This window comes from Heloderma suspectum, chromosome 7 (genome assembly GCF_057233095.1).
Source record: "Heloderma suspectum isolate Gila_16-S chromosome 7, 16-S_ref, whole genome shotgun sequence".
NCBI lineage: Eukaryota > Metazoa > Chordata > Lepidosauria > Squamata > Helodermatidae > Heloderma > Heloderma suspectum.
Genome location: NC_139464.1, coordinates 3,778,889 through 3,802,544, shown reverse-complemented (window position 1 = coordinate 3,802,544; position 23,656 = coordinate 3,778,889). Strand labels below are relative to the sequence as shown.

Below are 23,656 nucleotides of genomic sequence, written 5' to 3'. Positions count from 1 at the left end.
TTGCTTCTGTAGTCCCTGGACCAGCTGCAGCAGCTTGCTCTGCTCTGCTCTGCTCGCTCTGCTCTGCTCAGCTGGGAGGCGGGAAAAAACAATTTTTGGGATCGTTTTTGGGATCAGGTTTGTTGGGGTGTTTAATGCTGTACCTCCACCTAGGCTCAACTTATATATTTGTCAATAAATGCAAATGCTTCAAAACACCATTAAGCTTCAGTGTCCTCATTCCAAAGAAATCCTGTCCTCAGTACTCCTGCACCTCTGAAACAACTGACTAGCCAGATAATTGGGATGTACGTAACAACAGGATAGGCAGGGAGGAATCTTCACAGCAATGAGTTTTACAGAGGGCGACTTTGACAGGGAGGACAATGGGGAAGGGCCCACCTGAGCAGGATACTCTGAGCTGTTGATTGGCTATTAATCTGCTGTATCCACTTTTAGTTTTGTCGTAGAATTGACATCCGAACACTACACGAGGAGCGTTTCCTCTCCGGCTTTTCCACTACGGAACCTCTAGGTGGCACTGTGGTATAGCACAATAGTGCAAATACACAAGAAGAAATCGTGCTTTCTTTTGCTTTCACAATTAAATGCTGCTCTCAAAAAAACTTGCCCAAAGTGCTGGTGAGATGCAGAACAAAACTGGGGGGTCACGATGTCATCTAAAGAAACCGTAAACAACCGTGAGTAGGGAATGATGAGCACGTGATAAATGCTTTATGTGGAAAAGCCCTATGAAGGAAGGTTACAACAGCTGGGATTGTTTAGCTTGGAAAAAAGGGACATGACAGAGGTGTACAAAATTATGCCTGGTATGGAGAATGCGGATAGGGAGAATTTTTTCTTCCTCTCTCAAAATACTAGAACCCAAAGGGGTCACCCCATGAAGCTGATTTGTGGGAGATTCAGGACAGATAAAAGGAAGGGCTTCTTCACACAGCGCATAGTCAAACTATGGAATTCACTACCACAATGTAGTGATGGCCACCCATTTGGATGGCTTTAAAAGGGGGTTAAGCAAACTCCTGGAGGAGAAGGCTATCAATGGCTACCACTCCTGATGGCTATGTGCTGCCTCCAGTACCAGAGGCAGTGAGCCTTTGTACACCAGTTGCTGGGGAACTTGGATGGGAGGGTGCTGTTGTGCTTGTGCCCTGCTTGTGGGTTCCTGGTCGACAGCTGGTTGGCCACTGGGTGAACAGAAGGCTGGACTGGATGGTCCCTTGGTCTGATCCAGCAGGGCTCCTCTTACGGTCTTATGCTCTATACCCCAGGCCCATTCTCCCTGTTGCCAACCCAGAGGCAAGTATCCTCCAGAGCAGCCTTCCCCAGCCTCATGCCCCTTAGATGTGTTGGCCAACAATTCTTACAATCCCCAGCCAGCATGGCCAATGGACAGCACCTGGCTGGGGGAAGCTGCAGCAGGGAACACATCCCCCTTGCCTCTCGGTTGGCAACAGGGAGAAGGTGCATAGGGACGAGCACCCTCTTAGGGTGACCACTGAAACATGAACAAAAGAGAGGACAAAAGAGGGCACAATTTGCATAGCATTTGCATACAGTAATTTATATGTCTGGATGCAGATTTGGAAATAGTGACTAATTTAAAGAGGAAAGCCGTACATCTCACCTCAGCGGAGAAGACTGTGGCCCGGTGGCCCCGTTTGCCTGCCCAGTCTGCTGCCCAGGTGCTAAGTGTGGATGGGCAGCTCCAAGGCAGCCCCGTGCTCCCTGTTTGGTCGCATTTCTTTTTAGTATTTGTTGCTTTTGATATTTTAGCCTTTGTTATTTTAAATTGTGTTTGTGACTGCTTTTTAGTCTATTTAACGAGATCGTATTATATTTGTGATGTTTTATTTTATATTTATGTACATCATCCTGAAAACTTTATCTATAGTGCGACCCATCAGTCAAATGAATGAACGAATGAATGAATAAATAAATGATCAACTTGCATGGGTGGGTTTTCTTTCTGCTTCATCAGGTAACTTGGGGCTGCCACTCTGATCCTGCACCCACAGTTCTGCATGTGAGAACGGCTTTCCCTGGGGCCCCGGCTGCAAAATATGCCTCCTTCGACATGGGGAGTTCTCCTTCTTGCCATCTACATGTCCTTTCATCTCACCACAGGTAGGTCAAGGGTAAAAAAAATGTGGGAGAGGTGTGATGCCCAGGCCTGGCAGGGTTCTTTGGGACACCAGCACTTGTCTGTCTGTGTATCCAGGTCTGCGGGGAAGCACACAGGCAGGGACACTAAAGATGCGATCCTACACATGTTTAGACAGAAGAAAGTCTTACAACTCCCAGCGTTCCCCAGTCAGCAGTGTTAGCCCTTTTCAGGCATTCAGTGAATGCCAGGAGTGGAAAAGTTTAAGTGAGTGGGATTTTTTAGCTATGTGGATCTCTGATGTGAATCTATGCTGAACCTGATGATACCAGATGGGTTTCACCAGGGAGTGAAACTCATTAATGAATCCAGAGACTTTTGTGGAATACAGGGAGGAAGAGCGCCAAGCAAGCTGCTTTGGATAAGGGGTTTAAATCAAGTCAGTGTTTACAAGCCTCCCCCAGCCCTCGGATGTTCGAACTGCCAGTCTGCTTCAGCTCTGCTAGCTGGCATCACGCTGCACTCAGAGCTGTAAAAACCAAACACCGTGTCCAATCACATATGTCACTCCTTAGTTTCCAAATCTCTGTGCATGCTTTTCAGCTGTAGCACTGGCTGACATTTCTGCCCATGCAAAATCTCTTCAAAGCAGCCACAGTATGCAAACCAAGATGGTGCCATTCTATGGGTGGGTTCCATTTTGTTTACTCGTGGCAACTATTTTTTAAACTCACATGTGGAGTAGTGGTAGTTGCAGCTAAAGAAGCAGCTGGAGCAGGAACTACAGCAGTGCCCACGGTCCCACATACCAAACTGAATTTGGCCAAATCTTTTGTATTTTGGCAACACGAGCATGCATTCCATGGAAATTCATTCATTCTAGGATTTTTTAAAAAATCAAACATGACCACACTGCTGAAGTTTTGCTACTGAGCCTTCCACAGCCCAGTGCCCTCCAGATGTGTTGGGCTACAACTCCCATCAACTCCCTCCATCCCCATCCAGCACGACCACTGTAGCCCAAAACATCTGGAAGGCATGAGGCTAGGGAAGGCTAGTTTGTGCTTTTGTTCAGTTCGTTGTTGAATCTTTCATTTGCTGAGAGTGCAGCGATTGCTTGTTGATTATTGTCCAATGTGGTAATTTATTATCATCTGGCTGGTCAATATTTCTGTTTTCACAAAGTTATGGATCACCCCCTGCTTAATGATCCTGCCATATCATATCGTTACACACCTCCCTGCTTGGTGAGACATTCCAGGGGTGGGTGGGGCGGGGGACAGTGCTGCAGGGTATGGCATCTGTTTTAAACTAATTTATTTGTTTTAAACTAATATACAAGCAGACCATAAGTGAAGGCAAACAGCTGCTCCTACTGCAGGCAGAACATCCCCAGAGAGCAACTTTGGCAACCTGCCCACGGCCAGGCTGTATCCCCAGTTTCAGCTAACTTCTCACTTCAGCCGTAAACTTTCCTCCTTCTCTCTCTGATCATTCTGACTCCAAATGGCTGTTTCTTACCAAATGTATCTCCTGCACACCAGCTGCTGACCCACCCCTGCAGGTGAATTTCTAAACAGCCTTTAGAAAAAATGACCATTTTTTGTCAAAGCCCTGAATGCTCATTCGCAGTGATCAAGCCAGTCAAGTTCTCTACAATATGTCCTAACACTCAGACCTCAGAGGCTAGACAGGTATTACCCCAGGTATCCTGTGCTGAGTGCTGAGCTGACAGCCCTGCTCACAGAAATCTGCTAGGGAAGCCCACTGCAGCATGTTCTGTCCTTCCTTTGTCCTGTGGTTCCCAGGGGTAGCTGACCAGTGCAGCGGAGGCAGCAACGTCTTCACGGAAGTTCCTGAGAACAGCCCCTACGGCACCTTGGTCTCCTACTCTGCCATATCTGGCGACACTGTACAGCTGACCTTGAGTGGGATTGATGCTGATTGGTTCTACCTGGATGGGAAGGCTGTGCGGCTGAACGTCTCCGAGGAGAGGATGCTGGACAGAGAGGTGAGACCTTCTCAGCTACCATCTTGCTGCCTGCCACGATGACAGTCATTTCAGTGATCCTAGAAACAGATCTGAATTATTTGGCGGTGTTCCATCTTTCCCTCCTTAGCAGTTTTTCTGTACTGAGAAAAAAGGCAGAAGGGTTGCGAATGTTTGGGCACCCCTCTCCTCCCCACAGGTAAAATTCCATGAATGAGGCAGGGGGATTACACAGTAAAAGCCCCATCTGGAAGCTTGCTAAGGAATCTTGCTCAGGCTTTCCCCACTTCCAATCAGCTTCTAAAATTTCATCAGGCAGTGTATTTTCAAGCTTCTCTCCATAGTCCTAATAGGTAGGAAAGAGGAAATGCATAAGAACATAAGAAGAGCCATGCTGGATCCGACCAAGGCTCCTTCTAATCCAGAATTCTGTTCATACAGTGGCCAACCAGGTACTCAATGGGAAGTCCACAAGCAGGACATGAGTGCAACAGCACCCTCCCGCCCATGTTCCCCAGCAACTGGTGTACATAGGCATACTGCCTCTGGTGCTGGAGGTAGCATGTAGCCATCAGGACGAGTAGCCACTGATAAACTCATTTATGCTTACTCATAATAGATGGGAAAGAGGAAATGCATCACCCAAAAAAGAGGACATAGATTTGCATAAAATTTGCATGGGATCATTGATATGTATAGGTGCAAATTTAGAAATGATTGCTATAATCTAAAGAGAAATGCAATACATTTCACCATAGTGTGGAAGTCAGTGACCGGGTGACCCATGTGCCCACCTGTTCATTCTGTTGTCCAGGTGCGAACTGTTGATGGCCAACCGTTCTTATGGTTCTTTATCTTTAAACCGGTCTTGGGCCGGGTAGCCCTTCAAATAGAGGACACCCTCAAAACAGAAGATGGTCCTTTGTCAGCCCTTCAGACAGGGACTGTCCTCTGTGAAAGAGGACACCTGGCCACCCAGTCTGTTCCAGTCAGATGAAGTGTTCAGCCCTGAGCATCCTGTGCAATGCAGCAAAGGATTCTGGGTGGGTGCTGCTCAGGTCAACCACTGCCCCTGCTTCTCCGACGGGGGGAGAATTATGCCCCCCACATCACTATTTGGAATGCCTAGAAGGTCAGGCCAGGCAAAGGAAGGACGAAGGAGGGACCTGATTCCTCTGGATCCCAAACTCTGGGCTGGGTAGCAGAGTCTGTGTTTGTGTGTTCTGTGGGAACGCAGAACAGCAGCTTCTTCATCTGCACAAAAATTATTTCCGCTTAACAAGGCCCACCTCTGCTGTCCTTGGCAGACACTCTGCTTCTCCCTCAGGGGGAGGCTGCCCATGGGTCCCTTAGCAGAGCCTGGACCCCCAGGGAGCCCGCTGAGGGCCACGTGTTGCCAGGGGCGTGGCCACCCCTGACCTCATCCCGCCCCTGGCTGAGGCACTGGCTGGCGCTTCTCCAGCCGGATCCTCACTCAGAAACCCAGGCTGGCTGCGCATGAGCTTCCCCCAGCCGGGAAAAGCCCGTGCACAGGGAAGCCGCCCTGATTGTGGCGCTGACTGGGGGAATGCTCCTCCAGCGGGTGCTTCATTTGGGGCACCTTTGTCTGCCCCACACCATTGTGGGTGCACCATTGGACAGGGTGCAGGGTGGGCAAAGTACTGAGTGTGCTGCTCTGGTCCCAAATGGAATGGCAAGTGGTGCATTCAGAGTGGCTCACTACCTCACCGGCCAGAGATAATGGTGGGGCTTCCTCTCCCTTTCGGGGGGGGGGGGGCGCTTGGGGAATGGGGAATGCCTTGGGGAGGGGCCTTGCCCAAAGTCCCGTGTCCTGGGCGGCCCAACTTGGTAGGCCAAATACGTTCCCCATCCCTGCAGTGGGCACCCTCCACCCCGTCCCAGGATGTCTCTGTCCAGAAGCAGAGAAGAGGATGATGAAATGCCCCCGCATAAACCTCCCTGAAGATGGTCTTTGTCAAAACTAAATGTTGGAGGATGTATCCCTAGACAGAAAGTAAATAGTCTGTGAAGAAGTGAGAAGTAAGGCAACTAGACCTCAGTAACCTATACACAAGTACTGAATATATTCTAAAATGAAAGCTTTGTCGCTTCTTCCACTGCTGAAATTTATACGGTAAGCATGTTGGGGCAGAGACCTGCTTATTGTTATGTTGCTCTGTACAGGGCCATGTGCATGGATGTTGTATACATTATATGTATTGTATAAACAATACATATAATAATAAATAACAATTTTGCCCTTGGAACAAGAGCAGCATGGATGATGTGGGGGTGACACTTGTTTTGCTTGGCTTGTGTTTTAGGCTTTGGAAACCCCAGTCCTGATGGTCTCTTTCACTTGCACAGAAGATGGTTTCTCACCGGTATGAATCATTGTATTTTCTTATATCCAGTAAAATGTGCTTCTGACATCCTACGACTCAGGCAAAATCTTCAAACTGCTCCCTTCACCCAAAGTTCCTCTGACTTCTACTGTTCCTTTCCCATACCTAGCATCGCTCCTGTTTTAATTTGCCAAGGGATTTGCTGTCCTGATTTTATTTGCCCTCACACACCAACCCTGTGAGGTAGACCATTTATGTTTTCAAGTTACGAATGGGGTTCTGCAAGAATGCAGAGAAGGAGAGACTTGCTTGAGGCTACATGCTGAGTCTGTGGTAGAGGCAGGCTTTGGATCCAGGTGAAGGCAGAGTCCTGTAAACTTCCCACGCAAACCTTCTGCCTCTCAAATCAATCAGTGCCGGAGAAACTAAGTTAGCTCAGGAGTGGCTGCTCATTGCTTGTGGCCTGAGACACTTCTCCTATTGGGGCATTTCTGCCAAATGTAATATGAATCTGTGACAAAAGGGACAAAAGGGACAGAGCATCCAGATTGATGCTCTTCCTGGGCCTTTGACAGCAGGGAACAGCCTGTCCAATTGCTCCCCAACCCCCCAAATTGGGGGGTTGGACTCGATGGCCTTGTAGGCCCCTTCCAACCCTACTATTCTATGATTCTATGATTCCCCTAGAGTGCAGGGCTGCCCTTTCCAGTTTCTCCCAGCAAAGGGCACCATCATCAGTGGGGTAAGAGTTCAGGTGGAGACCCTCATGGCCTCTTCCTTGCCCTCAGGTCGAGTACAGGATCATAGTCCAAGTGATGAACGAGAACGACAACAAGCCACAGTTTCAGGAGGACGCCATTTTGATGCAGAACATCAGTGAGGTAAGACAGGCTGGGATCAGCTTGCACTGGTAGGTGCTAGAATAGCCAGAGGTCTCTGGAACAGGGACTCCTGCTCATGACAGAGCTGCTGCTTTCATATAGAGCAAGGTGTTTGTGAGGAGAGAGTCGGAACAGCATGCAGTGTTTGAAATTAGAAGTGCTCTTGCTTTTGTTCATGATAATATGGTGGTTCACATGGCCCAAACTCACATAGGAATCTGTCTCAGATGGACCAAGTCAGGCCTTTGGTCCATCTAGCCAGTACTGTCGGCACTGCTGGCAGCAATGGCTCTCCAGGGTTTCAGGCAGGGGTTTTTGCAGCCCTACCTGGAGATCTCAGGGATCAAATTTGGGACCTTCTGCATGCAAAGCTGGTGCTCTAACACTGAGCTATGGCCCCTATATTGAAAGCACCAAAAGCATGAAGGTGTCACTCTGGCTACCCATGAGCTCACCATCACCCCCTGTTAACCCCACATTTGGCAACTATGGGGTGTGTGTGTGTGTGTGTGTGTGTGTGTGTCTACCCTCATACCATCGTTTGTTCATAGGGTGCCTCCATGTGAGGGGGAACACTGAGGGGGCGTGGCTTGCTAGCGTGACCTCACAACCCCTTAGGCATGATTCCAGCATACGAAAATGATGCTTGGTGTGGAGAAAGTGGATAGGGAGACATTTTTCTCCCTCTGTCATAATCCTAGGACTCAGCAGGGCCATCCCATGAAGCTGAGTGGTGGGAGATTCCGGACAGATAAAAGGAAGGGCTTCTTCACACAGCGCATAGTTGAACTATGGTATTCGCTACCACAAGACATAGTGATGGCCACCCAGCCAGATGGCTTTAAAAGGGAATCAGACAAATTCCTGGAGGAGAAGGCTGTCCATGGCTACTAGTCCTGATGGCTTTATGCTCCTCCAGTATCAGAGGCGGTATGCTTATGTATACCAGTTGCTGGGGAACATGGGCAGGAGGGTGCTGTTGCACTCATGTCCTGCTTGTGGGTTCCTGTGGTCAGTGGGTTGGCCACTGTATGAACAGAATACTGGACTGGATGGACTCTTGGTCCAATCCAGCATGGCGCTTCTTATGTTCTTACCAGAGCAGAGCGCTCTCCACATTACAACAGCAACTCTCACCCCTTCCTGAAGCTGCCATTGGTTGGGGTTCTGTGAAATACAGTATATTTATGTATGTCACCCTTCCCCAACTTTGTGCCCCCCAGCTGTGTTGGAGTACAACTCCAATCATCCCCAGACAGCAGAGTTATGCTGGATGGGGATGATGGGAGTTGTAGGCCAACATATCTGGACAGCACCAAGTTGGAGGAAGTCTGGTGTACACCATGTAGTAAGGTCCTAAGGGAAGGGGCGCTGAGAATAACTAGGGCATGGGCATTAAAAACAAAAGCGGACTGGTTAAAAAACAAACACGCCCCAAGTGTGGCAGTGTTTTATTCCTCTGCATCCTGCAGTGCCGTTCCTCCAAGGAGCTCAGAGGCAGTGCAGGCTGGTGGCTCTGATTTCGGTGGGGCTTTGCATCTATTCTGGGTTTCAATCAGAACCAGCCAGAACTCTAAAGAAGCTATCCAAAGTGCTGAAGCTGATCGCCAAAATGGGATCAGCACCTTGGATAGCTCATTTAGAGTTCAGATGACCCCGATTGAAACCCAGAATGGAATCACAGCCCCACTGAAACTGGAGCCACCAGCCTCCACTGCTCAGAGGGTACATGTTTTCCTCACAAACCCAGGTTTATCTGAGAGGGACCTAAATCTTTATTTTATACTGGAGTTTTAAACTTTTAAATTGTATTTTATAGGGCTGTGCACAAATGGCCTCTCAAAATTCTGCAGCCTATTTGCAGTCAGAGCAATTGGGGGGAGAATTTCACCGAATTTCTCCCAGGGGAGGAGAAATTCTCCCACAGTTTCTCACAGAGATAGCTCGCTATTGGCAAGGGGTTGTAGCACAAGTTTTTTCTTTTTTCCTCAGGGTTTTTGGTTTATTGCACTGCTTCTGGAAGTGGCAACAGCATCAACTCTGCTGAGGCTTCCACTTTTCTGAGGCAGAAGTTTGAATTTCTTTTGGTGGCGTTTTTGAGCTTACCGAATCCCTGCGAGGCGGCCGAGGGTGCCGTGTGTGTTTTCTCTCTCTATTGCACATCTTTCCATGGCTCTGCAGCCTCCCAGGCCACCTGCACTTCCTGAACGGAAAAAGCCCCATGGGAGGAATGGCCTCACGACGTCTTCCTCACGACGGCTTTAACTGAAGTGTGGGAAGCCGAGGAGGCTGCTGGCTGCCAGAGAGATGACTGTACAATGAAAGACAGGACACTCATGCATTCTCCTCAGCCACCTCATCAGTAAGGTAAGCACAAGAACCCCAAACCCAGCCCATGAGAATTTCTCCGAGATTTATCCTCCTTTGAGTTTCTTTTCGAAAGCCATTTCTTTTCTATCAAATTGAATGAGAATGGTTGAAAAAAAATGGGGGAGAAATATTAGGCGGCACAGCATTAGTATGTTATCATTGGGTATTTTATAGTTTTAATTGTTGTGAACTGCCTAGAGAGCTTTGACTATTTGGCGGTATAGAAATGTAATAAATAAAATAATAAGAGTGACTGGCCCAAGGTCACTTCGAGGGCTTTTGATAGCTGAGTGGGGATCTGAGGTGCTTCTCTCCTCTCGGTCCTTGTCCAACATACTGAACCATTGTATTACCCTGGCTCAAGTGGAAATGCTAGAGTATGCAGGAACTCAATATTCAGTCACCACACAGTGTTTTCTGTCCCTCCCAAGAACATAAAATATGAGATATTCTGGCATGTTTGCCTGGGGACGTGGTTCTCTAAAGCGCCACTTTCCCTGGATACGTTTTATCCTTCTATCCCAGGAAGCGTGTGGGTCACAGGGAGAGGCATGGATGCCACCCTGGCATGCCATCCTTCCTAATCCAGCTCTCCCTCCCTCTCGCCCTCAGCTGGCTGCCGTGCACTCGGTGGTCCTCAGCACCCAGGCGGAGGACGCAGATGGGGATGCCCTCATGTATGTGATTGACAGTACATCGGTGAGTCCCTGCAGCAGGCTGCACTCCATGGCCTCTCCTGATCTCCATGGCGACTCCAAAGGCAGAGGAGTTGTGGTGTACGCGTGTGTGTGTAGGGCAGACCTGAAGCGGGGGAGCAGTTGTCACACATTGGCAAGAAGGGAAAATACTTACGTAGGTTCCCTCGCTCTCGCCTCTTGTGTTTTTGCTGGGAGTTCTGTAATAGCTCCTTGAGTCAGTTAAAAGCCACCATATTTCTATTATTAGTTGCAGATGTATAGATGAGCTTTCCATTCAAATGCACAAGGTGTGGTGAGCAATAAAAGGAAAAGATGATTTTCACTAAAACATTAGCAAGAGTAGTACAAAAACCGGCCTGCACACACGTAAAACTACAGCCATTCTTGAAGCAGCTTGGCTTTGCTCAGTTTCTTATGGCTTTTTAAAACATGGCTTAAGGCCATTAACAGTCTAGCATGAAGGCCTCAATTCATTTCATACAGAAAAACGTGTTTTATATAAAATGGTTCAGCTAATGGCCGTCCTTCACTGTTGGTGGGAAGCAGGTTTGGGGACCCCAACCACCTTTTCTCCACCACAAAGCGGTGGGAGGGATTTCCAGGGGAGGAGCAGTGTGGAATTTGCTGGTTTCCCCTTGCGACCCCTCCACAGCTGCTTTTCCTCACTTCATGTGGGGAGCAGCGTGCATCTGGAACCCCCCTGAAAAATGGGCTGGGGGGATTGCAGGGGGGAAAGGGTTATGCACTCGCGTCCCACCCAGTGCTTGCCCCTGGAAATCGTGCTCTCTTCACTGCTTTGCAGTGGAGATGATCTACGCTGCCCTAAATGTGTCCTATGACCCGATGACATCTCAGATTTAGGAAATGTAACAGATAAATATAAATATCCTGTCTCACACCAGGATGGCCTTGTAGGCCCCTTCCAACCCTACTATTCTATGATAGAGGCAAGAGTCACATGTCATGTCATATTAATAAAGTACATTTATTTTTATTTTATTTTCTCTTATATCTATAATTCAAAGTCAGGAGTTAGTTGGTCATCTGTTTTTGATTGCCTCCCTGTTGACTGATTCTCATGAAACACACTTCATTGGAAAGCTCTTGACACTCAGATTCCATGAATAACAACGGTTTCACTATAATTCAAAGTCGGGAGTTTATTTATGTCCATAATGCTTTGTTTTTAAAAAGAATTATCTTAAAGAATTATCATCTATAGCAATGTCCTATAAAGCTTTATTTTCAATATCAAAAAAATGTCAAGTATAATTAAACAAACATAATTGCAAATTGGAGCAAAATGAAATATAACCTCCCAGAAGTCTCTGTACATCTTTATAAACATAGGCGTAAGCCAAAGTACAATGATACGCCAGCAACATATAGCTGTAAACAAATCATGAAGGGATTAAGAGACGTTTTGAATGTTTCAATAAATGCAGTTAAGTTAAACCTTTCTTTAGATTTGGTTTTTCTCCACAAACTGTGTTCTCGGGGAACCAGCTGGTTTTCTTTTATTTTAGAAATAGTGACTGGCCCAAGTCCATCTAGTAAGCTTGATGACTGAGTGAGGATTTGAACCTGGGTCTTCCCAGTCTGACTCCTACATTCTAATGGAGTACACCCCGCTGGAAATGGAATGAACGGAAGGGAGAGAGACGCCATTTTGTGGCATGTGCGCTAGGCTTGGCCGACTTGGCTGGCATCCCCCTCACCTTCCTCGAGAATCTTGCAGCCGCTCCACCCCACTCCTGTTGACTCCCTTTGCCTTTCTCCATGGCAACGCCTGATGGAAGAGCTAATGGGAGTCATCCTGAGCAGGCCCCGTGCGTGGGCGTGAGGTTAGCCAGGGGAACAAGGACACCAAGACATAGGCGTGGGTGTGGATTATGGGAACACGCGTGCAGAGCAAAATGCACGCGGATTTGCAGGGCAAGGGGTGACAAGATGAGCAGTACCTTGGGAGAAGGAAGAGAGGCATGGGTCCAGAGGGCTGCTATGTTTGTCCCCCATGCGGGCACACGATGTACCATATTGCATACCTTCGGCTGGCACTGGCTACCAACTGCTTCCATTTTAATTTCCAGGCTGATGGCAAATACTTCCGGATTGACCTGCCCAACAGCGGCAAGGTAGTACTGGCCAAAGCACTGGATTTTGAGACCAAGAGGCACCTGGAGTTCGTGGTTCATGCTGTGGTGAGGAGGGAGATGCAGCCTGTGGGTACCTGGGTGGGCATCGTCAGAGGCCTTCTCCTTGCTAGGCCAAGGCCCCACACCGTTCCCACCCAGACCGTGACCCCAGGTGGTGCGGAGGGTCCCAGCCCCACACAGCTAGCACCTGACCCTCTAAGGAGGGACTGGGGGGAAATGGTGGGCCAAAAGTGAAAGCCCAGCTTGGTAGTGGCCACATGGGCTTTGCCAAACGAGATTTGGTTACAGAGAGGGGATCTGCACAGTCTCAGGATAGTGGGAGGTGGCCGCCATCTTGTCCAACATACTTAAGCAGTGCTCCGGTTCTTGTGCAGCTAAGAAGCTGAGCTTCTGTAGCAGAGTGTCTTGGGATGACCTCTTCTTCCTTTAGCTTCCTTTAAACTCCTTTTTTTAAACAACAACAGTCTTCAGAGGTTCTGTGCTCCACCAGTGTGTAATTTATGCAGGGAAGATCATAACTAGCCAGACCCTTTCTTCTTTAAAGGGTCAAAACAGCAGCAAAACGAATCCTGCGACTAAACCTGAGTCCGTATAACTCTATAAGAATCGCACACTTTCCTCCTGTTTAGCCCGTCTTCCACTTCCCACCCATTCCTCCGTTGTCTCCCTTGGGTCTCTTTTCAGATTGTAAGCTCCTAGGCGCAGGGACCTGAGCTCTCATTCTTTCAACATGGATGATGCTATATAAATAAATAACTGTTCCCTCAATCCAACAAGTCTTACCCCTCACACACACACCTGCATAAATGCCTCCCAGCTATTACATATGGTATTGTAGTGCGTAAAGTCCCTTTGTGGGAGTATTGCACATGGCCCAAAGGCCAGTGACATACTTTTGTGGCCATACAGAAAGGGCCCCATGGATGAAGAAGACGGGTCGCGGGTCAGGGATTGGCAGCTTGGATGTGGAGATGGGCAGAAGGAGGAGAATGGAGGTGGAGGACAAAGGAAGCATCTGGGTTAAGAGCCTGCTTTCTGTTGAGCCAGACGATTGGCCCACAAAGTACCTCTGCTTTTGGAGGGGTGAGTGACTTGGAGGTGCTGGGAATGACAGAGTGTCTGCTCCTGACACAGGGAACTGCAGAGGGGGGAACTGTGGCAGACAAGATGGCTGACGGGAGGTGAGCTGGCGGGAGAGGGGTATATTTGCTTTGCAATTGAGCAAACATTTGAACCAGCTCCTGAAGGTCCTCTGAATTCCACCTCCAAGCTTATCCCTGCTCATTTCACATCAGAGTGCAAACTTTGTTATTTTGTTCTTTTTGCACAAAAAATAATGTGCATTTTTGTGGACATTTTATTTATTTATTTATTTATTTCATTTCTATACCACCCAATAGCCGAAGCTCTCTGGGCGGTTCACAAAAACTATAACCAAACAACACACAATAAAACAATTTAAAATATATAGAACATTAAAACCACAATATAACAATACAACCACAATAAAACCAAGCAGCAGTACAGGAGTTTAAAATACAGATTTAAAACAGCAAAGATAAAAATTTAGAAAGCTAAAATGCCTGGGAAAATAAAAAGGTCTTCACCTGGCGCCGAAAGGAATACAATGTAGGCGCCAGGCGAACCTCACTAGGGAGCTCATTCCAGAGCCGGGGTGCCACAACAGAAAAAGCCCTCCTCCTAGTAGCCACCCGCCTCACTTCCTTTGGCAGGGGCTCACGGAGAAGGGCCGCTGATGATGATCTTAAGGTCCGGGCAGGCACATATGGGAGGAGGCGATCCTTCAGGTAACCTGGCCCCAAGCCGTTAAGGGCTTTGAATGTTAACACCAGCACTTTGAATCGGGCCCGGAAATGGACTGGCAGCCAGTGCAGCTGGAAAAGTACTGGCGTAATATGAGCTCGCAGGCCAGTCCCTGTTAACAATCTTGCTGCCCTATTTTGGACCAGCTGAAGTTTCCGGACCATTTTCAAAGGCAGCCCCGCGTATAACACATTGCAGTAATCCAGACGAGAAGTTATCAGAGCATGGATAACTGTAGCTAGGCTATCTCTGTCCAGATAAGGGCGTAGTTGGTATACCAGCCTAAGCTGATAAAAAGTGCTCCATGCCACTGAGTTCACCTGTGCCTCAAGTGACAGTTCTGGATCCAAGAGCACCCCCAAACTACGAACCTGATCCTTTAGGGGGAGTGCAACCCCCTCCAGAACAGGTTGAATATCACCTAGCCGGGCAGATGAACCACCCACTAACAGTACCTCCGTCTTGTCTGGATTGAGTTTCAGTTTATTAGCCCTCATCCAGTCCATTACCGTGCCCAGGCACTGGTTCAGAACAGCCACTGCCTCACCTGGTTTTGATGAGGTTTTTCCCAAATGTATGCATCAGTTGTGAACATTTTTGAAATGTACACATTTTTCTAACATTGATTAAAAGCTTTTCTACATGAGGCATTTATTGTGCACCTGTGATTCCTTACTCACAGTTGTTTACAGGTTTTTTAGACAATGTCATGATCCTCCAGTTTCACTTCTGTTTTTTAGAGCAGGGAAAATGCGGTATTATTTCTGAAAGTGAAAGAAAAGGTGTTTTCCTACTTGTGTAATTGCATTATTCTGCTATAGCACAGTGCTACCTAGAGGTTATGTAGTGGAAAAGCAGGAAAGGAAAAACTCTGTGTAGAGCTGCGATCTCAATTCTGCAATGAAATTGAAGATACATAAAGTGATTAACAGCCTCCTATAGAAAAGCTTTAAAGTGTGTTGGTGCACATATTTCAAAAGTGTGCTTTTTCATGCACATTTTTGAACACATTTCTTTTTGTTCTGAAAATTGCACTGTAAGCTTGGAAATGTATTAGACTAAAGATTGCATTTGGGTCCATGTTCAGTTCTGGGAGATGCTAACTGGGTAAATTCTGGTCAAAACTGAACTGAAACAAATGTCTCATGCGTCCCTCGTCCTGTCAACACCACTTTGACCTGCAGCAGTTGACAGGCTTAGTTCCGTGCTGTGACAAGCGTCACATGCCGGTTTCCCATGGCTATACCCAGAATGGTCTGGGAAATGTAGCTTAGGAGGGGAGCCAAGTGTTGTCTCTTGGGGCTCCCCGGCTCCTCTCACAGAACTACAGCTCCTTCCCATGAGAGAGGGCATGGCTGTCGTCATGGCAGTTTAAGACCGTATGCAGAGCAGAGTGAGCGAGATTGGGAGCGGGAGGAGATGGCGGAGGAGAGACACTTGGGATGGCAGTGGAGGGCCCTGGAAGAGAAGGACAAGCCGCTGGGACTTCGTGCAGGCAGTGACAGCAAACTCAGGTCAGGACTTAGGGAGCGGTGCGGCATAGTCAACGCAGCAGGAGAGAAAGAGGCCCTTAGGGACCGGGCTGCCAGAGCAGAGAGGTTCAGCAGCAGGCTCTCCCTGTGGCTCCCTGCCGGCTATTTTCAGCCCCCCCCTTCCTCCACCTGCCCACTGGCTCATTAACAGCCACCTGGGCCTCCCTAAGCCCTCTTCCCCTGGCTAATTGGGGGCGACGTGATCTTGTCAGCTCCCCTTTCAGCATTAATGGCTTAAATCCCCCTTTTTAATTTCCCTAAGAGGGCTAATGTGGAGCCATACCTCTCTAGGCTCAGAGCAAGCACTGCCTCACTCCCACCCCCTGGCCCCCTCAGTCCTGGTGCCGGGAGCATTTGTAGCCCCCCCCCCATCGTCTGCATCTCTCCCCTCTTTTCCAAACTGTGCATGTTTCCGGCTTTGTCCAGTTGTTCTTCGCCACACACACGTGCCCCGTGTGGGGGATTGGAGCTGCGCTCCAGATGGCAGGGTGCCCAGCACCACCTGCTTAGCGCAAGGCCCGCAGTGCTCCAGATCACACCTCTCTTTCCTTTGTTTCCCTTGCTTGTTGCTTCTGAGCTGAACGCCCTTCAGGGACACCCTGCCAGAGCCTCTCGGTCCACATGAGGCCAGGAAGGCTCCTGGGTGCCCAGCTGTACAAACCCGTGGCCCAAATTAACAGCATCTCGCATGCACCACAGCACAACTGGCCATGCCACAATCTGCACCCTAGGGTCAGTGGTCCATTGGCATGTGCAGCGCTGGGAGACCAGAGCGATCTTGGCACCCTGTGGTCCCATGTCGTGTCCAGTTATGGCACTTCAAGCCCGTGGGGTAGGGGCCAAAGGAAGGGAAAGTAAATTTGGGGAGGGGGGCATGTTCTGTCTCCCATGCTTGAGCTGTAAAGGAAGCAAAAATGCAGGAAATGTTTTTGTTCGTTTGGCAGCTGCAGTTCCAACTGCAACCCACCCCAAGTGTTTCTCTGCTGGGGGAAAAGGAAAATGGGGGAATATTTTTTTTCAGGGTGTCACTTGCCTCCCTGAATATGAGATTATTTATGGCCAGGCTGTTTTCCATTATTGAGCTTTTCTACATGAGACAGTTAATGAGCTGTATCTAGCTTTGGTTTTGTCACAGAACTGAGTTCCGATCGCTACACGAGGAGCAGTTCCTTTCCTGCTTTTCTGCTACAGACCGCTAGTTGGCACTGTGGTATAGTGGAATAGTGCAAATGCTCAAGTGAAAAAAGTGGTTTCTTTCCCTTTTATAATTAAATACCGCAGTTTCCTGCTCTAAAAAAATGATCTGAAAGTGCTCTTTAGACACAGAAGTGAAACCAGAGAGCCACATTGTCATCTAAAGAACCCGTAAATAACCATGAGCAGGGAATGGTGAGCATGCGATAAATGCCCCACGTAGAAAAGCCCTTAGAGGTGGGACTGCTTGCAGGACTTCCTTGTGATAGTCACCTGTTGACTATGTGCATGTGTGTGGGGGGGGCAGTCACTCTGCATGACTGACCAACCTGTGTGTTCTGCTGGTTTCCCTTAAGTAATAGAAATGCTCAATTCTATTTTTATACCATTGAGATTTTGAAGACACTCTTGTAATTTAGAAGGGAATCAACAGACTTCAAATTCAAGTAGCTTGAATGTGGAAACGTACCAAATTCAAGCCCTTGGTATCTTTCAAGGTAGGGGGCTAGTGTGCCAAATGAGACCTTACACCATTCACACAGTTAGCAATTGTCTGACTGACTTTAAAGTGTGAATTGCAGATGAAGGGCCTGGCCCAGACTGGGACCCCAGAGGTGTGGGGTGGGGGTGTCTCTAGTTCCTGCTTCGGTCTGACTCAACTCAGCCTTCCCACAGCTGCTGTTTGCATCAGGAGGGAAGCAATCTGTTGCTTTGCTCCTTTGGGAATAGGAATAAATGGCCCCCCGGGAAGAGCTGTATCTTGGGCGCATGCTGGAGCCGTGGCCACAGAGGTTCAGGCCCCAGCCAGAGATGCCCGTGAAGGTGAACTTCCCCAAAACCAAAAGCACGCCTCTCTGGGCCTGCTGCTGCGAAAGGCGGCCGATGGCAAGCGTTTCTCTAGCCATGTTTTGCCTCTCCATCTTCCTTGGCAGGCGCCCTTCTGGTTCCGCTTACTGCACTTAGAGTGCCATGCTTCCAGCAGGTGGCGCCGTCGCTCAGGGTGCTAATTGTCACCACTGACCTGCCTGGGGCCCTTGTCTTGTTCATAAAGGCAGCCTTGCAAATCCATTAAGGGGCAATCCCAGTGTAAGACCTTTGTCTGTCTAACATGCATAGGGTTGTGGCCTAAGTCAATTAAACTAGAGATCAAATGGCTGGGGTTAATTCAAATAAATAATACCGAGCCCAGTGTCTTGACCTCCCACCTCCCCACCTCCTTGGTCTCTGGCCTCATCTCCTCCACCCACTGTGCACCTTCTCCCCCCCCCCGGCCCCCCATGGTCCCCTTCTCTCCCCAATCTTTTTAGAGTTTGCCAGCAATTTCACATGCCTTTCACAGCAGCCCGGCATGCGGAAGTTAAACTGGGGGAGCTTTTCCTGGCCTGACTTATTAGTGGTGACCAGGCTTGCACAGGAGAGCCTCTTGCTGGATTGTGTCCCTGATGCACTGTTCCAGCTGTGAAGGTGGCCTTTTCCATTTCTGTCTGCTTGCAGTCTGCCCTGGCACATTTGGCCTGGCTTCCAGTGTGCTTGGGGCAAGAATGCCTGTTTCACGTTCTCCAGCTTCCAAAGGGCTGGGGGCAGGTGGGTGGAGAAAGACCGCTGCAGCGGGAGGCTGTTAAGAGCAATCTCTCCTTGCTCTTTAAGACCAAAAACAGAGAGCATGAGCTGCTATCCTGGCTGAGTGACTGATGCAGTGAGCCAAGGTGAACCCATAAGCCTCTTGTCGAGATCCAAGCACCCTTGAGCAGTTCCGGGGCAATCACAATTTTGGCCCCCCCGTTAGCCTGGGCCAGTGGTCCTAGATATTGGAGATGAGCAAAATGGAGTGGTAAATACTTGTTTGCACCGTGGCTAACTTCTGTTGGCTCTACAACAGGAAATGAACACCAAGGAGAGGTACAACTCCTCTGCCCGGATCCGGGTCAGTGTCATGGACGGAGATGACCAGTACCCCCGGTTCCTGCCATGCAACTTCCTGTCACACGACGGGGTCAGTGTTTGCATCAGCCCCATCTACACCACAAACATCACAGAAGGGGAGGTCAAGGTGAGGCTGGGGCGTGGGGGGGGGAGGGCATTTAAAAGGCGGCCTGTAGGGTGGAGCCCCTACCCTGGGATGAGAGTTAACGCCTCATTCTGGCGGGGGGGGGTGTGTGTGCTCAGGGCCGGTGTCAGTATCTGACATCCTTGGGCAGTTCTCCAGGTCCTGGCACCTTGGCAGGGGCGCACTACTCATGCCTGCCTTGGGTTTTTTTCTCTCTCACCCAGCTCTCTGAGCAGCACAATGGCTCCTCCCTAGCATCACTCTGGGCACTGTGGGGAATTAAAAGGACGGCTCGTCTCAGCAGCTTAGTTAGCGCCACTGGGAATACTGCCACCGCAGCCCACCGGGGCCCACTGACTGATGATGTGGGGGGCACTGGAGGATGCTGCCCTTTCCGCTTGGAGCTGGTGCTGGGTTTCCTTTAGTTTCCTTTGGAAAGCCCATTTTTTGAAGGCAGGAATGGTGTCTCCAGTTGGTTCGTTGGCTGTGATGTCACTGGGCAATGTCAAAACAGTTTTAAACAGGAAATGGTGACCAGAGGCCTCCCTCATGCCTCCCGATTCCTTTCCTACAGTTCTTGTTTGGATCATCTAATTGTGCCAAGGGCAGGCAATGTAGCCTCAAGTGCAGAATTTGCCAGACTCTGGAGAACTTAAAAATCTTTTAAAAATGGAGGCAAGTTTCTAGTCCTCATGGCCTTCGGGGGGAAGACATCAGTGAATTCTGCTAAAAAATATACAACCGACAGAATAGCAGGCTCTTCATTAGTTGAGACTTCTTTGCTCCATTCAAATCCCAGTTCTTTTTCACCCACCGCTGCCAGTTCCCTGGTCCCCAAACCTTTTTCAACCGTTTGCAGTGGTAAAAATTTAAATAAATGTGAACTATCTATCAGTAGATCCAAAACATATTTTGCATCTTAAATTAAATATGAAATTTAATGGGAAAAAACCCCACCTATCTGCAAATGTTCCAAACTCACGGAAAGGATCCAAAAGGATGGTGTCACCTTTGTGTTCTGGTCACACTGTTGATGTTCTGCAAGATGAGAGGAGGAATTGCAGGGAGAGCGAGAAGGCTGGGGCCTTTGGGATCGAGAGCGTGGAGAAGGACCTTGTGATATGCAAAACACCTTCTGGAATTTGTCTCCCAAACAGTTTGACAAGACACCATTTCTCAAGCAGAAACACACACGCCCCCGCGACCCCCTCCCCCCACACACTTCCCCTGATCCAGTGTGTGTCTCTTACAGGCAGAACCCCTCCACTTCCTGCCTGGCGCCATCCATGCCGAGGATGGAGACAGCGAGCTGAAGGCAGCCATTGTGTATTCGATTCTCTCAGGTGGGCTGAGGGTGGGGCTGCTGGGGGCGCGGCGTCCGTGGGTCTGTCTAGTGCTGCTGCAAAAGGAACACAGATGCATGTGCTCGGTGATATCTCCCCCACCCCACAAGGGCAGCTTTGTGTGGTGGAAGTCCACCGTGTGTCTGAGATGGTGTGGGGAGGAGCTGATGACATTCCTTCTTCAAATGTCAATTTGCACGTAAAATTCTGCATTTCAACAGCTAATTTGAAAATGCAAAAACTGTTTTCAAGATCTGATCAGTTTTGCTTGTTTGTTTGTTGATTTCTAGGCCGCCTTTCAGGGCAGGACCCCACCCCCCGAAGGCAGCTTACAACAATGTCCCATATAACAAAAAGCGATATAATGATAAAACAGCAAAAATTCATTAAAAACACACACACCAGCAATAAAACATCTGGTCTAGACAGTACTCAAAACCTACAGCACAACTGTAGGTACAAACCAGAACATTCCGGTAAAACATAATCAGGGGAGGGCCAAAATAAATGGGTAAGCCTTCAGAGCCTTCCTAAAAGTCTGAAGTGATGGGGCCTGCTGGACTCCCAATTGCAACCCATTCCAGAGGTGTGGGGCCACTGTGGAAGTTTGGGATGTGAGTTTCCCTCCCTCTCTCTCTCAGACACACAGACAGACACAAAATGCTGACTTTCTGGTGGCAGGTCAGACTGGGCTTCAAACAAAAATATTTGAAATTGAAATATTTGTTTCAATTGGACTGAAATATTTGTTTCCCTGCTGTTTATAACAACTGCTCCCAGACATGCAAGAACTCCTTTGAACTTTTCTTTGTGGCGAGAATTTGCACAGGGAAGTAGATTGGGCTGGCATTTCTCTAATTTTGATTTGTATTTGAAAAGAAATATTAATCAATAAATTTCTCAGAATCCAGTTAAAAAAAAAATCTTTGATTTCATTCAAAATTTCACTTGAGCTCCACACACCTGTTGTCACACCAGCTCCTTGCAGCAGAGCAAGGAAAGAAGGGAGGGGTGTGATCCATTGCTTAACCAGTGAGTGCCCAGGTAGGAACTGCTGCTTAGCTAACCTGGGCACATGGGCACCCATGTGCCACTGCCTGATGGCACCGAAAGCGGCTTGTCAGGAACGATATCAGGGCACAGAACCAAAATGCTGCTTGCCCTTGACCTAATATCCTGCCTCGCCTCACCACTGCCTTCTCGTTGCAGCCCCCGAGATCTGGGGGTCCCTCTCCGCTCCTAGATCCAGCTCCCACCGGTCTTCCCACTGCTTGCTCCAAGGCCCCTCTCCCTCCCTCTGGCGCACGCAGGTGCATCCCCTGTAAAGCTGCTGTGGTACCACAGCAACAGGAGAGCAATCCAATTGCCTGGCCCAAGGGCTGTGCGGGGACTGAAGTGGGGAACTGGGTGGAAGGTGTGGAAGGCAGTGATACGGGGAGCGGTGTGCGTGCGTGCTTGTGTGGAGAGGGATGCAACTGGGAGGGATATTAGCCCTTTCAGCTGGGCTGGGATTCCATGGCAGGTGGCACTAGCAGGGCTGGGGACAGCGAGAGAAGTTTTCAGGGGCTCCCCCCCGCCCCGCTATGCTCCTTCTTATGCCTATGCCAGCAAAGCACTGAGGCATTCCGAGCAGCCCCCATCACGCTCTCTTTCTGCTTCCCTCCCAGGGACAGACCACAGCTACTTCCACATGGACAACCTCACAGGCACCATCAGTATGCTGCGGCCGGTGGAGAGCAGGCTCCATACCCCTCTGTACAGCCTCTGGGTCATGGTAGGCTCCTGCCCTGGGGAGAGGAGGGCGTTGGGCCATCTGGACCGGTATTGGAGGAGGAGGAGGCGCCACCGGAGTCGCACCCTAGCAGCAGCTGCGGCAGGGCCAGGGCTGGGCCCCTTTGAGCCTCCAGGCCCTTGGCAGCTGCCCACCATGCCCACCCCTGGTGCCGGGCCTGCTTCTTCGCATTGCTGAAGGGCACCAGTTGCCCTGTGACCCCCTTCAGACATAGAGGGGAAGCCCCCCCATGGCTCACTGCCCATGCCCAGTTGCCTCCAGTAATGCTGGACCATTGAGGAGTAGGAAGAAGGGCAACTCCGGCCGCATACGACGTTCATGGCACACGTCCATCCCCCCATTAAACAAAGTTGGCATTAGATATATGAATGAAGGGGCGGCCATCCTGCCCTTCAACAATAATGCCCCCTCCCTGTCAGGTCACGTTCCTTCGTCCTCCCCCTTCGCAATCAACACACTCCAGGGTACCATGCTTCAGGCTCAGTACTTTATCAGTATATGACCAGCTTCCTTACAAATTCAAATTCTAGGAAACTCCCAGACTATAATGAAAACAGCTACTCCACACAGTTACGAATATCGGTAGAGGAGCCGAAGCGGAAGTTAGGGAAGTTGCCAGCAGTCTGCAGGAGAACTTCTCGGCCAGACTTGCTTCGGAGGGAGGCCCCTCCCTTAAGGTGGCTCCCTCCTACGTTGGCTTTCATGCGCAGCCAACCTGGTGGAGCGTCTGAGCTCCGCCTCTGAGTTTTCCCACTTCGCTCTGCGACAGACCCTAGCATCCCTCAAGTCACGCCCCTCACTCTCCTCCTCTCCTGAAACCTGGGTTCTCATGGAGGAGGAAAAGGGGGGCCTTTCAGGCTGAGCCATCTGTGTGCCAAGGTCTTGGGAAGAAGGTCTTGCCATATCTGAGCTCATTAGGGAGGGAGCCTCCCCCTGTTCTGGCTGTTCCCATTCTGATCCGAGCTGCTAGACATCTCCACATGATGCTCAGATGCATTCCTGACACCCCACCCCCATCTGCCCTGGGGGAAACACACACAAGGAAGAGGCTGGGGAGCTGCAGCTGCTGCAGCTGTAGCAACACAAGTTCAAGGATGAGACAAAAGAGTCAGCTCTGAAGAGAGATTGGGTTCTGTGGGCAAGGGGAGTGGAATCTGAGGCTGGGGTCTCCAACGGGTGTCCCGTGGGCATCTCTCTTGGTGCCTGCCAGCTCCGTGTCCCTCCTGATTGTAATTGTATTCCAGGTTTTGTAATTACATGTCTTAACAGAAAGGCTGGCGTGCTGCAAAGATTAGTGCTGTCCTCGAGTGCCATCTTTATTTTGGTTCCAAAGCCTGGCTTTGTGTTTTGGAGTGCAGCCCCTGCCTCTGCCTTGTCCTT

The 23,656-nt window shown here is 49.4% G+C and overlaps 1 protein-coding gene across 1 annotated transcript in view; it reads left to right on the top strand.

Annotated features, from left to right (window-relative positions):
• Positions 1-2,063: 2,063 nt before the first annotated feature.
• The window catches only part of LOC146339253 (cadherin-related family member 5-like), a 36,683-nt gene continuing 15,090 nt past the window's right edge, over positions 2,064-23,656 (top strand). The window contains exons 1-9 of the mRNA XM_084811675.1: positions 2,064-2,127; positions 3,913-4,115; positions 6,419-6,478; positions 7,228-7,320; positions 10,303-10,389; positions 12,479-12,589; positions 18,974-19,144; positions 20,394-20,484; positions 22,152-22,258. Coding sequence (XP_084667801.1) covers positions 2,064-2,127; positions 3,913-4,115; positions 6,419-6,478; positions 7,228-7,320; positions 10,303-10,389; positions 12,479-12,589; positions 18,974-19,144; positions 20,394-20,484; positions 22,152-22,258 — 987 coding nt within the window. The remainder of the gene's footprint in view (positions 2,128-3,912; positions 4,116-6,418; positions 6,479-7,227; positions 7,321-10,302; positions 10,390-12,478; positions 12,590-18,973; positions 19,145-20,393; positions 20,485-22,151; positions 22,259-23,656) is intronic.